Genomic DNA, 17,252 nt, shown 5'->3' with positions numbered 1-17,252 from the left:
CAAATGTGTTCTGTTCTTGATTTTTTACAATTAAAAAGTTAATTTATGTGAAAATGATTGCCATGATGTAGTAGTTAGCATTCTTAGCTCTCAGTGAGACTATCCTATTTCTGCTAGTGATTTTATCAATACTCCTCCAGTTTCAAATTGATTCTGTGTTTTGTGAACCTCATGCATCCTGCGAGAAGAGACAAAAACAAAAATGAAAGTTTGCCTGTTTATGCTTTTGAAACAAAAATGACGAATCTGTTGGAGGAGCCACACTGAAATAAACTCATGGAAATGCAATAAGGCCTGTTTTGAAAAATGGGAACCTGAACAATTCCGCTAAAAACGGTCGCAATGATTAAATTGTCATCTGAAAACATTTAAATACTCCTGCGTCACTGACAGCCGAGTTTACCTTTTTAGTTTGTCTCGAGGGTTTGAATCATCCGGCTTCCCCATGTCTTTGAGAAATGCTTCTTATTCAAATTTTGATTTTCATTGTCAACTAGCAGACACATAATAGACATGGAAAATGCTCCATGTGGCATAAAATCAAGTCAACAATTAATTTTCTGTCATTTCTATCCATAAATGACATTTCAATTTTGAATCCGTTTTGGTACAGATTACAACATTGCACAGATTGTTGGATTCAGTGTCACATCATTTGAAATCAAATCACATTCTGTCTTTAGTTTGCATATCAAATTACCATGGATGGTGTATTTTATTTTTAATTCTTTGAAATACAAATTTGTTGTTTCTCTCTCTAAGTTACATCCTAACTCCTCGCCTTGTACTTCTGATGTCTCGGTCTCATGTAACTACGAAATGATGATGAAGACCAAATTTCCCCCCAAAATGTCATTCATTGTTTGTATAAAAGCATGTTCGCACATTCCCTGAGCCAATCCTCGCTCTGTTTCCTCTTGCTCCGTTCGAGGTACAAACACATTAAGGTTGAACTGCTAATAGCCTGTGTGATGGATGCCCAAGCATAATGAGCTCTTTATGAGACTTAATACCTACTGTTAATCAATGGACATAGCAGGGCACTTTTCAATACTACCTTCTAAGCATTTTAAAAAGAGCCCTCATTGAATAGATTGACTCACATACTGTATCCTTTCCTCTTTTTTTTCCCTCCCTTGTCATTCTCTTCTCTGTTCTAGCATGCAATTAGTCGCATCACATAAACTCCATCAAGCGATGCCTGTTCTTTATAAGTGCCTTTTCCTGCTATGAAATTGACCGTCCAGACAGAGAGATATTTTGATGAAAATGCAATGCTACGCTGTAATGCAGTGGGTGGACCAGACTTTTCCTCAGCCTCAAGTAATGGAACCACGGATGACCTATTTATTACCATAAATATCCCATACAGGCAGCTGCTGGAAGTGTTCCTGTCAATTACCGCTGGTTGTTGTATTGTTGTACTTTGATCTTTAGACTGCTACTGTAATGCGTTGCTCAAGGCCGCTCCACTAGTATCAGGCTTTATTAGCATCATAATCATGTATAATCTGCATGCACAAGTGTAAGGTTTGAATAGATTAAACGTGGGATGCTGCTTGGACAGATCCGGCTTTCGCACAGATTAGGTATTGTCATAATGTACTTGTTCAGTTGCGTCGCGGCTTGCTTTACAAGCTGTGTCAAGATCTGGTAAGACTGTGGTCTCAGGTACTGCCTTTCTGTATATGTGCATCTGTGTGTGTTTGTGATGTTCCGCGTGGGTGTGTGTGTGTGCGCGTTTGGGTGTGTTTGATTATCCCTTACAGCCTCTAAGGGAGCCAGATTCATTCTCACTCTGATAATGAGGGAGAGACTACCAATGCCCTCAAGTCATTTCTCCTCTTCTTCCTGTTGCATCCGGCTGCATTTCTTTCTTTGTTGCCTTTACCTTTTTTTTTTTTTCTTATCTGTATAATCTGTCTGTTTTGTCATGGCTCCGTCTGTCTTCTCTAAGCTTCCAAGCCACTTTTGTTGCATTCATGCATCAGTGACATCACTTTAGGCTGACTGGACCATGTTTGAGTCACTCTCTGTTTTTATGTAATAGATTTAAATGCTTGCTGACCATTTTTCATCAGAGCGGTCGATGGCTGCCTACCTCTGTGGACCACATTGCTGGCAGCTCTGTTTCTCCCCACAATAGCCTTACTTATCCCGCATCGATACTCCGATGTGTTATATATTTGCCTGGTTGCTCAAATGTCCAGTCGCAGTGCTTCCTCTTACCTAACTTTCCCTGTTTATTCTACTGGGAGTGCAAGACAAGTGTGAGGCACGGCAGTGCATCCATTAATTTTATACCAACCTCTCTGTCGTTTCCACTCCTCTCCATCTTTCCCTCTTGCTATCTCTGTTTTCCAGGTGACTGAAGTGGAGATTGACATTGCAAAGGCCTTTTAGGCGGCCCTTCCGTCTCCCTCCCAGCTTCCTTCTTATCCCTCTCCTCTGCGTCCATCTCTCCCCCCCCCCCCCCGAATCCCGACCCCTATACCCCTATACCCCCAACATCAGCATGGATCTGAAGGACCGCCGACACCGCTCCCTGACCAGGGGTCGCTGTTCCAAAGACTCCCAGTACAATACCGCCTCTCTGGATGCAGACGAATGCCGTGTGCCCACCCAGAAATCGTACAGCTCCAGTGAGACTCTGAAGGCCTTCGATCACGAGCAGAGGCTGCACTATGGGGGTTGTGTGACTGACCTGGTTCACCATGAGGCTGAGGAATACTCAAGACAAGGTGGGTTCATGGAGGGAAAATAACCTTTCAACTACATATTTCCATTGCATTCATACATCCATATGGTGCAGGAAATCAACTTCAGATTTCATGACGTCAAAATAAATAAGTTCTGTAGTTCTTGATGCCATTTAGATAAGAATATCAATATTATCTATTTGAAGCTACCACTACCATCCAATCAACTATATTTTAAGCACTGACACATTGTGGGCTGACCCATAAGATCGATGGTATTGAATCAAATGACTTTACCAAGCTCTTCCATAAATATGGATTGTTAGGACCCACCTTGGCTTCTTAGTTGGGTCAGTGAGCATGGAGTCGGATCCTACTTACCTCCCTTGAGCTTGTTTGAAATGTTAAAATGTGTAACACAACAGCTATATTAGTCTGGTAATTATCGCCATTGCATCACCTTTTATTTCTCACCCTGCGCACTGTTGCATCTCATTATCTTTGTAAGGCATAGAAAACGCATTGTTTCTGCGTTTTTGTTTCAGAAAAGTTTTTTGTTTACACGGCAGCATTTTGAAAACAATGTCTGCTCACACAGGAATGCTAATCAAACTGAAAAGTACGCCGTTTTCATGTTGGGCCACTAGTGGGGGCTGTTGGTTGTTTTTATAATGAAACCACATACACACATGCAGATAACATTATGTTAGAAACATTAACAATGGCAAGTACACCGATATTCGTATGGACAGAAGACAAAGTTGGATTGCTATTCTGGCTGACTAAACTATAAAACTACTAAGTACCAGGAGAATATGGACTGGGAGTCATCCCACTCTGGAGGCCGCCATTGCTGTTTTTGTCAATGTTCTCGCACATGTGTGAAAGATTTATTTGCTACGGCTGTGGTGCGCAATAGCAGCGTATCTGCCATCTACATAGAGACGGAGCTCGGGCGTATTCAAAAAGTTGTGTTTTTGCCCATTTCCACCGAGACAGAGTCAGAGCATTTTTCGAAAAGTTCCGTCTTAGGAGCCATTTCAAAAAAGGGTAAAAAAAACCAGCTTAGAGGTGTGTTGAGACTGGTTTGTTGGTTGACCTTGCAAAGGGTAAAAATGAACAATGAAGATAGGTAAAAAGACTAACTGCTATTCCTAATTTGTCCACTGGCGGTGGCACTGTCGATCAGTGATGCTATGATTCAACCTAAAACAATATGTGAAGGCTAAAGACATCCTGCGTTTTGAGAAGCTGTGGGTGATTTTTGAATAATAAGAAAATAATCATATTGTAGTCAAAGGTACATTCAATTTGAAAAATTTAAATGTTGTTTTTTTTGCACTGAAACTAATAGCACCGTTCAGAGTTATTGAAATCTATAGGGTGATATGATATCATTTTACTGTTCCTGCCCAAATAAGAAGAGATGGCTCATAAACTAAAATGAGTCTGGCACCCCTACAAAAACTGTATCACAATCTGAGTTCCCATTTGCTTTTGTTTGTCTCTCACTTCTCAGTCTTTGTGCTTATCAAAGTTCATGTGATGGTCTTTATCATCATGATACTTTATTTTTGAGTGTTATTCCTCCCTGAATTTAAAATCATGTTTGTCACATTATTTTTGTATTATGATATTTTTCAAAACAAAGGTCAACATGGCCATATCAAAGGTAAATTGCTGTCAGACTAAATGTCACCAATCATTTCCACTGTCAGTTCAGCTGTATACAGGCAAGTGTAGTGATGATATATCCTCAGGCATTCCCTTATCATGTAAACAATTTCCACTGCACACGACTGACCTCGGTGCATGCGGAAAAGGTCTTCGGTCGTCTACTACTTTTAGGCATTTGGTGCTTCTTGCACAGCTTCCTTAGAGAGCTGTTAATGTAATCAGAAGCCATAAATGCTGCACTTTGAGGCAGAGGACCAAAGGAAGCCTTTAGCAAGGCTGTCATAATGAACTTCTCTAACCCCCGGTGAGCAAGTTAGCCGATAGGCTGATAGGTCACTTCTAAAGGGGTGGGCTGGCTCTCATAGCTGTGTCTTTTAACTGGTTGTGTGTGTGTGTGGTTGTGTGTGTGTGTGTGTGCGCGCGCGTATGTGTGTGTGCGTGTGTGCGTGTGTACGTGTACAGATGTGTATATTGCAGAGGGACATGAAACAGGCAGTATTGATTCTTTGCCGGTGAAAGGAGTCAGACTCAATGGGATTGATCTCTGCTAAGCTCTGTTTTCTCTGCATGGACACAGACAGGAGAGGAAGCCAGCTCCGAGCAATACAACATAACAGTGCAGGAAACGGTAGAAAAACACAAGAAGGTGAAGAATTGTCCTTGTGTGTGTGTGTGTGTGCGTATGTGTGTGTGTGTGTGCGCGTGTGTGCGTGTGCGTGTGTGTGTGTTCACAGGTCCTTGATGGTATTTTCCAAATGCAATATCTTCATTATAGCGTGAAAAGGTAACCTGTGTGTTTTCAAGAAATTTGAGAAGTGGATCAATCTGACAGCAGTTTGAAAAAGGAAGAAAAAAAAAGTGCAATGGCACAGTGATAAAAGAAATAGCTTTAAAAAAAAAAGAAAGAAGAAAGAAAGAAAAGAATACAACAAAATAACTTAGTTTTTCAGAGCCCATGGTAAAAACAGAAAATGGAGGATTGATTGGCGGATTGGATGAAAGACTGGAAGTCAGCGATGTGTGCTGTTCGGACACACTCCAATGCTGCACCGAGCTGACCTCACACCAGGCGATAGCTGGTCGATACCACAGTCCTCTCAGCCTATCGGTTCCCTCGAAAGCCCAGAGCCACAGATGCATCGTGGGAAGTGTGGCCACAGGAGACCAACAGTGTTGCAGCACCATATGGACTGTGACACTACGGGAGGAGGAGTGGTGCTGGAAGGATAGAGAAAGAGAAGGAGTTAGAGTGAGAAAGACATAGAGAAAGAAGCAGCAGATGATAGTTGTTGTTTTTTTTTTGTTTTTTTTACCATTTTCAACTAGATATTTTTATAACCAGTACGCTAGAGATAAGAAAAACAGGGGGTTATTTTGCATAATTTGTCATATGAGGAAGACTAATACGAGTAGACTGCTTTATTTTCTTTACCAGTAGCTACTTTAATTGGACATGGGGGAGACAGCTCTCACATCATTTTTTGGGGTATTTTTTCGAAGCACGAACAAATGATTTGAAGGAGACATTGGGTATCTGAACTGACCTGCAATATTAGTTATTAATGGCCGATGTGGCCACACTTGAAAATATGATTAACTTTGATTAAATTATAATGATGTTGTTCTTTTGGTTGGGCGAGCCATCTTGAGGATTTTTCTTTCTTTCTTTTTTTTTTTTTTGTCTTTCACTGAGAAGTTTTGAGGTCACCCAAACCTATTTTCAGATTGTTTGCTTTATAATGATTGTGGAGCATGAACCAATTTACAGTTCTGGGATGTGTTAATGCATATTGATGTGCCCTAACAGGTGTCGTTACGTTCATGTGCTGAGATAAAAAGAAAATGGCTAGATTCATGCGTGCGTGGGACTCTCGTACCTACTGAGCATGTGCACTAACAAATGCACATGGATTATTTGTGCTTCATAGCTTTAGAACCCTTTCGATAGACCTGGAGTAGCTGGGAAAATGTTCTGCTCGTACTGAAAAGCCACGATTTAATATTAATCTGGTTTTCACTCGCTTCTTAGGCAAATGGGGAAGTATTAAGTTATACAGTGGAAATTATTGGGAGCTGAACAGATGTCCACAGAATGTGTCCTGAGCCATGACTCTTGGAGGCGATTGTTGGAGAAAAAAGAAACTTCACCATTTACATTTGATTACAAAGTCTAGTTTCAAATGTTTTTGAGTTTTCCCATTCAAGTGGCTCAAATGTATTTGTGCCTTTCTCAAAATTCAAGCTCGCACTGCTTTTTTTTATCTGTAATATACACTTTAAAGCTATCTGAAATTATCCAATTGACACGTTTCAATGTATTCATATTGGCTTTGTTCTGCTTATTTTTCACCATGAAATCGCCACTCAGATAAAGATTTGATAAATGGTTACAATCAATGTTGTGCTTTTGCAAATGGACAGCCGCTCTCCAACATTCGCAGAAATAATTGACCACCTCAAAAGTTTGCTTTGCAGTTTTCATCCATGTATCTTGCATAACGTATAGGCATGTTCATCGCAAGTTTCTGTACTTTTGATTTACTGAACTACACTCTTTGATTATGCTCATTTATCATTAGTAAAGAAATATTAAATCCTCCCAGCAACTGCAGCTTCAGAGTGCATTGACAATTCCTCATATGCTACATAGCTAAGACATAAACAAAACATTACCCCAACAAGTAATTAACCAGCCAACGTGGATACACCATCAGGCTGAATCGGCGAAGAGGAACGTGAATGAACTCCGTCTGATTGTTTCGCTACCAGAGTGCAAAGAAAATCTATTGCCGGGTGCAATTCTGAGAATATATTAGATAATTTTAAATAAATGCTTCATTTGAGCTTTTTTTTTATTTTACAGTTTTGGTAAACTGGCTGTCCCAAATGGCTCCTTGAAGATATTGATAAAGCGGGTTCAGTTGTGTCTTCCAAGAGACCCCCCACTTTCATTGGATCACAACTTTGCTGCTTCCCCCATTACACACTCATTACCTTGGCTGCTTGGATAAGCACAGCACAAATAACACATTCTTTCCTCAACATAACATGCAGCAGCCTGGAAAGCTCATTACAAGTGTTCACTGTTTAACACCACAAAACAACATTTTCAAAAACATCAGTGATCCTAATAAGGCTCATTCTCATTCTCAGTCTCAAGTCTCTTTCTCACAAACCCCCCCCCAAAAAAAAACAATCCTGAAATATCAGAGACACATTTGTTGGCTTTAGTTGACACATAAAACTCTAGCTGGTCTCATTTCTTTGTAATTTTACTTTGGAGGTTTAGTAAGCTGCATGAATCACTGCTAAATCGGATCACTTGACAGAAATACAAATATGACTAAAGTGTAAACTCAAATATATCACTGTGAGCAGTCTAGCAAAGCACATTAACCAGTCCTGTCTTAGCGCCGCCTCGCATTGTTTGCCCATTGTCGTTCACTTCTCTGTCTTTCTGCTCTTTCAGCCTGTACTTTGTCTCTCTCTCTCTCTCTCTCTCTCACCCCCACTCCATCCCCAAGCGCTGGCCTTTTCCTTTTGGGGGGGATCTAAATGAATCCCTCTACATTCTCCTCAGCCCCCAGGGCTGGAGTCCACACTGAGGACCCACCACCCACCTGCCTACCTTCCTGTCTGGACAACACTCAACATCATCTACTGTCTCTTCTCAGCTCCCCATCTCTTTCTTACTTTCTCTTATGTCTTTTTCTGCTCTTCTCTCACACATTTCTTATCTGCTTTCTCCGTCACATTTTTCTCTTTCTCTCACCCTTGCTGTTCCTATATTGTTGCTTTAGTGGTCATATCACACATTTGTTATGTTGAGGCTCTCTCGATGGATTTGACAATGAGCGCGCATGGTGTGTCTTCATTTTTGATTTCACACAGGCTTTGGGTGCTATCTGAGCTCCATGTGTTTGACCTGGTGTTATCAGAATGAGCTCGTTCAAGCTTAAAGAGCTGCAGGGCACATTCAGTAAAGCCTTATTTCACTCATTTTGCACTCCCTTTCTTGATTCGACGAATGAGAGCTGCCAAGGATTGCTTTGTCCGAAAACTCAGCCTCTCATACCCTGGCATGATTGCCTTTGCCGTCTTCATTCAACACCAAGAGGCAGTGGAAATGCACGTCTTGGTGGTGGCAAAGAGGCTTTATGCTATAGAGGCATTCTTTGTTTCATCAGTCCTCTCTTCATTCTTTAAGGAGACATCCAAGTGTCTGCAAGAACAGCGTCAACCAGCAAAAACCTCACATAATGTGTCCTCTTCAGCAAGATACAGGGACTAAAGCTAACCCTCCAGAGAAAGCAGCTTCCCATGTGACCATGTTTGCAAAATCCTCCATGAAAAGATGAAAGGAGTGCATGCATGATAACTTTGATTAAGTCTATTATATCATGTAAGTGTGAAGTCTTTGACTATTTCAAGTCTCTTCTGAGCAAGAAAGTTGTCTTTACAGTGGCTACTATCTCCGAAGATCTCTTTCAATTTAGAGTGCCCCAGTGATTTAACATTACACTCCTATAATAGTGTCAGATTAACAGTGGCTGTTATCATCTTATGGCACTTGACCACCAATGCTTTAGGTATCCTTAAGCAGAAATGAAAGACTATATAGCTCGTAGACCCACTTCAGTCTATCTCACCCACAAGTTTTCTAACTTGCAGTTCCAGCTGACGAATTCATCGAACTTCAGGCAGCTCCCTCAGGAACTACAAACAAGTTTATGAAACACTTTTTTTTTTTCATATGCAGAACTCCCAATGACTCGTAAACAGGCTTTGATGTGTAAAATGGGCCGAGTTTCTCTTTAAGACAAACGTTCGGTGGGTGCACAGTACCCGCATGTTTGTGTCTTCCACCACTGCGGAGACCCAGTGTGTCACTTCTGGTTGAGGTGCCTCAGGTCCTCGGGGCCTCGAGTACAATTGTTGATAGCCAGTGGGAAGCCAGTGAGGGTTCTTGTCCTTGATGCTTTCCCGAGGACTTCTTCTTCCCTGGTTGTGTCTCTTGAACAGCGGTGGCTTGAATTAGGGGAATAGCGTGTACCTACCACATGTTCACCTCCCAGTGATGCTTATTGCTTGCAGCGGCTGGTGACATCATGTGTCACAGACGGAGCACAAGTCTGCTCGCAGCCTTTCACGGCCCGACAGTGTAGCCGACAGTGACAAGGGCTGCAGCGCACAGGGACGTGGGATGCTGAAAAGTGAGAGAAAACAAGTGCAAAACTCCACCAAAAAAAAAAAAAAGCAAAAGCAAAATCAAGAGTGTGTGTTTTGTATTTGTCTCTGTGTGTGTCCATACACACAAACCCGTGTGTATCCATGCATTCCACTGGGTAACAGTCAACCTGGACTGCTGATGATCAAAGAGAGAACAAAGCAGCTGCATGCTATTAAAAATAAATGGCGGTGAGATTAAATACAATCCCTCCCCTCTTCTTCCGATCCCTCTTTATCTTTGTCTTCTCCCTGGCATTCTGTGCCTCTGCCAGCTGCTGACACTCAAAAGCATCCCGTAGCTGCAGCAATAGAGCAGCAGAGTTGCTGAAGAATATCCTGGGGCTGACGCTGCTCCACTCCTCCAGTCCTCAATGCACTCCCACTCACCCCATCCCAATACTCGCTCTTTTAGAACGGAAACTGTTCTTGTGGGCTTGGATATGTGGCCTCCACACATGCGAGGAGGTCCTTAAAGGGGGCTATAACTCAGAGGAACATCTGGTCCAACATTTGGCACTTATAAACTCACACTCAAGCTCCTGTACATGTCAGAGGGGCCCAGTTTACCAACTCACTTTAGCTCTTTACCCTGCATTATGAATTTCCCTGCATCATTTTTTTTTTTTTTTTTTTTTTGTGAAGGAGTAAAAGTGATTATTAGTTTTTTGGCAGGGAAGCGCAGGTCTGTCACCACCTGATGTGCCCTTGAGGCTCATTCTGTAACATCACAAGCCGAAATATACTTGAGCTCATTTTGGCGAATCCTGTCGCTGCTGCAAAAGTGAAGGTGCTAGCTATTAGCAGCGATGTTGGCACAGGTGCATGCACACACTCGCATGCAAACACTGGGTAACAAATGAGACAAATAATAGGAAGAGGCCGGGGAAATGCACGCTGGAGGTGGCAGCTATTTAGCACTGATCCTGGCTCTCACTCATGGGCACACACACACACACACACACACACACACACACACACACACACACACACACACACACACACACACACACACACAAAGACACACACACACACACACATTGGGCAACGAACAAGACAATTAATTGACAGAGTCCAGGGAAATGCATGCTGACATCTGCAATTTTCTTAGAACAAAAATCCTTTATCAGACAATATTCTGTGGGTTTTTGTGTGAGTTGAGTTAATCTATGTTTACTATGTAATGACCCTCTTTGACTCTGCTTTGGCAGCTTTTGATAAATGAGGCAGATTGTAAATGTCACTGTTATCAAGTGGGTTGTTTTTTTTTTTTTTGGTAGTTTTTTTCCTTTTCTTTTTTCCCTCAGCGGAGTCACTTGCTACCGAGGCTGTAATTAAACATGTTTCCCAGCAACCGAATTTGAATGTGTGTATGCGTTGCGTTACTTATACAAGCTTATGTCTGCATTGATGTTGCTTTCTGTCCTTGTTTTGATGACATAAATCAGAACAATCCAGTGCAATAATTGGTTTCCCTACTGATATTTCTGCGTGAATAAAATAATCTTCAAACACTATTGGATTAACATGGAGATAAAGACACACAAATAATGATGAAATATGTTTCACAAATAGTATGACCACATCTGAATATATGTGAGGGAGAGCAGATGATTTGATGTGCAAATGTATAAATTAAGAGATGAAGCAAGAAGAAAGCCACAAGTAAGAGTTTTGTTTTCCCTGGATACATATGTGGTAGGAGGCAAATATACCTTATCTCTATACGGCATCATTGAGTCACATATTTTTCTTTATGCAAAGGACTTTGTTTTTTTTAGGCCGTTGCATTCAATCCTTCTGCTTGCTTAGGTTAAAAATGAATTTTGAAACATTTACACAGATGGTGCAGAAATGTAAGATTTGTCCCCTGGTGCTCATTTTCCACTTTGTCATTCTGGGGAAACATTAGACATCTTAGAGATCGCAAACATATGTTAATCTAGCGCCGCTCTGCTGGACCACCCTCTAGAAACGCCATGTGACAAAACCATCAAGATAAACGTGGTGCTAAATGCTAGCTTTGTCATAATCACTCTTCACTGGCACAAAAAAAAAAAAAAAAAAATAAAATATGGGCTCTCTGTTGAAGTCATTTATTTTTCATCAACTTTAACCTTGCAAATCCTTTGTCCCTTTTAGTCGCCGTCTTGACATTTTAATTGATATTGTCTGTGAAGCACTTTGCAGTGCTGTTTTGAAAAGTGCTCTCTAAATAAAGTTTATTATAAATAATCTCTTTTCTGAGGGAAGGTACAACCGTAGGAAGCATAATAGCTGTTGCTGTGGTTACGTGCAGTTGAAAGTGGTGCTGCACAGTTCATGTGTTTTTTTTATTTTTTTCTTTCTTAAGAGAATGAATCAAAATCCTCATTGAACACGTCAGTGCCGAGTTACTACTGACTAAGACACCAAGTGTAGGGTAATTTAGTGTCTTATGGTTTGTTAATAGCTGGACACTTTTGTGTGGTTTTAAATCAGCTCCATCCTTGAAAAACCTTTCTTTTTTTACTGTTTTATTGAAGTTGTGGGGGTGTTGGAGCCGATCTCCACTGACAACGGGTGAAAGGCAGGGTACCTCCAGGACAAGTGGTCAGTCCATCACATGGCTAACACAGAGAGACAGACAGAGTTTCTCTTTCTCTCGCACACGCACACACACACACGCGCGCACGCACACACACACACACACACGCACGCACACACACACACACACACACACACACACACACACACACACACACACACACACACACACACACACACAGACACACACACACACACACACACACACACACACACACACACACACATACACACTCAGGGAATTTCACTGAATTCTAAACTGTGTCAGGACACCAGAATATTCAGGTTAAAAAATAAATAAAAAAATTAAAACAAAAAATATATATATAAAATAAAGGCAACTCCCTCCAACTTCTTTAATTGGGTGGAACTGTGTGAACCACACCTTTGCTCTCATTTTAGCTTTGTTCTCAATTTGCAGTGGGTGGAGCTCAGCACAGACCTGGTGGCGGTGTTTCTGGATCTTTCAACATGAATTAGATTTGTGTTTAATTGCTGGTAAAAATTTGGTTTGCCCTGTGGAGCCACTTTATGTATTTGCAGCTTAATTCTTTGGTAGCGCTCTCTGTCTTTGCAGCTCTATTTTTTCTTCTTCTTCTTCACTTTTCAAAAGCCACGTAGCAAGTTACTGTATGCTTGGCTCCCAAGGCCCCGCAATCATATGCCTAAAATGCAAAACACATATTTGTGAGACTCATGGCAAAGACCAAATACTGCCACCCCACACACACCAACAAACACACACACACACACACACACACACACACACACACACACACACACACACACACACACACACACACACACACACACACACACAGTTGTTTTCATCATGCCTTCTGGAATATAACATCGACTTACACTCATGTCCCGCAGACTTTCTCCATCTTCAGCTACAATACTACTTGCTCAACACTTCTCCTGACTTTAACATAACTTCGAACATTGTCTGATCTTAAAACACGCCTTCTCGTAAATAGTGTTTTTGGATGCCATTTGCAGACCTTGCATGGATTTACTTAAATGTTCTGCAGAATCAGTGTAAACTCACCTCAACTTGCTCTGTTCTGTCTCTAAACACACAGTGTGCTTTAATACCTTCCAGGCAGATTACATTGAATTACAATAGTTTACATTGATTACGTTGCATTAATTTCCAGGTGACACACTCTAAAAGCAGCTTTAACTTCCATTTTTAAGGAAGCACCAGCTCCCTCCCAGTATTTTGAGGCTCCTTCAGCAGCAGCAACATTGAACGTGTTCTCCGATGTATGTTTATATTTCTGTATAGGTGTTAGTTTTTTCTTAAAAAAATTTGTTGTTTGTTGATGCCTAAAGGATGAGTACTTCTATTCAGTTTATTAAAATGTATTTCCAACGCTATACTCTGTGTCTCAGCCCAGTGAGAATGGGGAGGAGGAGCCAGTGGTTTATAGGTGGGGGTGGAGGGAATAACTGGCTGTGAAGGTCAAGAAGATGAGCACAGCTCCAGAGTACGGAGAAGAATTTTGGTGTTTTATTTCCTTTTTTTGAAATTTCTTCTTGTCTCTTCCTTGTTTGTGGAAGGATTTTCCCTCATTGGGCTGCAGGTGCTTGGACGAAATACTTCCGATAGAAATGGACTTAAACTTGCAGCTCTTCTTCTGCCATTGTGTCTATCCTCCTGAGCCTCTGCCATGTTACCCCTCAACTCACAACATATTTGCCTAATCTTAACCCTTAACCAAACTCAAACCTACAAAAAAAAATCGGTTCTTTTCAAGACTATTAGATTCTATTTATGGCGCGCTTAATTGTTGTCGTCATAGTGACAGACGTTCTCCACTGAAGTAGAAGTGCTGACAGATGGCAGAAGAACTTGCAACAACGTATTAGTAGGGTAAAACTAGCCTGACTCATGACGGTCTAATCCCAGCTCATGTTACCTATTGGTTGGTTGAACAATCCAACGCTTGGTGAATTCTGTACAATGAACAAGAACAGTCACACACACACACACACACACACACACACACATACTAGTCGTGTGCCATTTGGGGACGCTGCATCGATCTACACCATTTCCCTCGAGACATACTCTAAAATCAACTAACCTTAACATAACACTTCACAGATGTTTTGATGCCTTCTGGGGATAATCTATTAACTTTCACCATAACCTCAACCAAAACTAAACATAATCAAATTCTCACTCTAACCGAGCCTAAAGTTTGGATCTTCTTTTTAATAGTTTCACCACTGGGACGTCTTGTCCCCATAATGTGAGCTTGTACAAAGCTCACATCTATGAGTAGTAAACATTGACAAACAAGTGTACACCGTTCCTCCTGAGATCCATTCACCAACACATTTCCTCATCTACCATGATACATTTCTACCTTAGTGTGTCACTTTTTCTGAGAAAAGTATATATTTGCTTCCCACTTTCTGTGGACCTCAAAAACAAAACAAAGAAGTTATGCTTTTTTCTTTTTGTGCCACTATGAAAGAAATGTGTAGCTATTTCAATGTTTAAAACACTTTTAACATGAAGATATAGTCTATACATTAAGTGTATGTGTGTAGTATATGAATCAACTGCATCAACAGGTTCAACCTAACAGAAAGTCAACTAGCAGTATGATGCTTGAATCATAATTAAATAGGTTGTTCTTTACATGTTCTCTTCCATGTCCGCCACTTTAACTTCACCAGATTTCTGAACATCCGGCCACTTTATAGACTTTGCCGTCACTGTGAGTGGAGTACTGTCAAAACCAGCAGACCAGTCAACTTTGGCTCTCTCCTCATGGATGAGTGGTGTTTCACTGCTGCGAGCTACACCTCTCAGTGACAAGACCTCCTCCGGAGTGCATGGTGTTGTGTCATGTCCTGTCATGTCCCGTCCAACCCAGACTGCTGTCCACTGGGCAGGAGTGAAACTAGCCCAGGAATGGGTGACATTTGTCGCACCTATTTCCGTCTCCTCATTAGGAGGTGCGAGGGCCCCCGTGGCTGGAGCGGGAACCAAAAGAACGGATGTCATCTGGGAGATGTGGGAAGTGTTTGACCACGACACTGTTTTTTGGGCATATCTGTTAGGTCGTTACTGCCCTGCTAATGCTGGCGTTAATGACACACCACATGCGATGGGATATGTATGTGTATGTCAGTGCGAGACGTAGATTTGAGAGGTTGACTGTCAGTGAGGGCTGTCATAACATATCATTTACAAGGCCAAGGTAACATAACAGCTTGTGATTGCCATAAGAGCAAGAAAGGCTTCGAAACAGAAGAAGGGTGTTGGGACATTTATCAAAGCAAAAAAACATTCATATGCGCATTGTGTTTATTTATGAAAACCACTATTTAGGTTTTATGTGCTTGAAAACAAAGCTCAGAATTCCTCTTGACATGCCCATTAATGCCAGAATTATACGTTTTTGAAGAATTAATATGAGTGTAAGGCTTTGTTTACGTATTATAAAGAGCATATTTTTTTGTTTTCAGATGTCAGGATCGCATTTTCAAACTTGACAGCATCCACAGCTGCAAACAAATTTGTTTTCAATTCCAGGCAAAAAACAGCCAAAGAGTAATCTTCTTTTTGAAGGATGAGGGTTTTTCTGTGATGGTCATGAGGCTGATGACAGAGATAAGTTATTTAGACATACCAGAAAAAAAGCAGTATTAACATAAAATCCTTTAATACGCTAAATAAGGGATTACAGATTGACTAGAGAGCAGATGTTAATGTCAGAAGAATAAAAAAAAGCTTAATATCATCTATGCTGTAGTTGTTTTCTTAACAGATAAGCTGCCAACTCAGTGTTTTTGTACAATTTTTCATAAAAAAGGATGTATTTGCAAATCACATTTGACCTTATTTTGAATTTACAAACAAACAATCAATATGATTTCTTCGCTTTGTTGTTCTCTTTAACATTGTGTTAACCTTGGAATTGGAGAGGTACGTAAATAACATCCCACAATTTGTCAATTTGTCAACATCGTCAATCTAGTTTCATGATACACCCAATAAGAGCACACAAATTTCCAATAAGAAAAACATAAATATCTCATTTATAATATCGGAGCTTATATCATACAGTTGGTTCCACAGACAGTCAGAAGTTGCATAAAATTAAGGTTGATAACTACCAACACTACTGACCTAAAATGTTTGCTTGCGTATTTGATCCATCGGTGTTTGGAAAACACTTGTACCACAAACAAAAAATGTATTGTCAATGGACGTCATCTCCATTTGTTGACTGTTAACTTAGCATTCCACTGTAAAATATTCAGTAACTGGCAGAGTTTGGCTGCTGTCTCCTTGTAAATCAAGAAAAAATTAAATACGTATAGTGACGAGATAAATATCTTGGTGTGAAAAACTCACTTTAATCATCCACTGGCGGTATCGTTAATTAGCAACCTCATTTGAGATGTGTGGACATGACGCATTCACTTCATTTTACACATTGGTGTAAATCATCGCCATGGAAACCTTAATTTTCGAAGCTGTTTATTTGAGTTCTCGTCTGCTACAGTTTGCTTTTTCAGTGCATGTGTGCACACGTGATTATTAATAGCATATGCAATAATAGCAGCAGCACAACTAATCCCCCAAAACTCCAGTCTTACCTCACTCAGACGACAGGGATCTTGAACTTTAACCTCAGTATTACGTGTTTTGGAGTTAATGCCAACTGGCTTCCCTTTGCTTTTTGTCTCCCTGCTTCAGGTGTTTTCATTAAATCCACTATATTGGCATATTGTTTGGGTGCACACAGTACTGCTCTGTCTGGCTGCCTGCTCTGTCTTCATCTTTTTTTCTTTTTTTTTTTTCTTTTTTCCTGTCCACATCTCCCTGCTGGCAAAAAGTGTTTACCATGACCGAGGATTTCATCAGTCTTCACTACCTCATCTTATGATCCCCTTTTTCGTCATCAGCTTGCCTCACTCTCCATCTTGCTCACTATTTCTTCTTCTCCCCCATCAAGTTAAGAGGAAGCACAGTTTTCTCATCTTCAAACAGTGTAGCACAGCGGCAGTCTGCGCAAAGTAAACTGGGAATCATTT

The 17,252-nt window shown here is 40.9% G+C and overlaps 1 protein-coding gene across 1 annotated transcript in view; it reads left to right on the top strand.

The window, feature by feature from the left end:
• Window positions 1-2,515: 2,515 nt before the first annotated feature.
• Window positions 2,516-17,252, top strand: part of tenm2a (teneurin transmembrane protein 2a) — a gene marked incomplete at its 5' end in the record, with an annotated part of 182,641 nt that continues 167,904 nt past the window's right edge. Inside the window, one exon of the mRNA XM_080465142.1 lies at window positions 2,516-2,741. Coding sequence (XP_080321268.1) covers window positions 2,516-2,741 — 226 coding nt within the window. The remainder of the gene's footprint in view (window positions 2,742-17,252) is intronic.

The sequence above is a fragment of the Lipophrys pholis genome (assembly GCF_963383615.2).
Source record: "Lipophrys pholis genome assembly, chromosome: 6".
Taxonomy (NCBI): domain Eukaryota; kingdom Metazoa; phylum Chordata; class Actinopteri; order Blenniiformes; family Blenniidae; genus Lipophrys; species Lipophrys pholis.
Note: the sequence above shows the minus strand (reverse complement) of the source record. Positions and strands in the feature narration are given on the sequence as shown.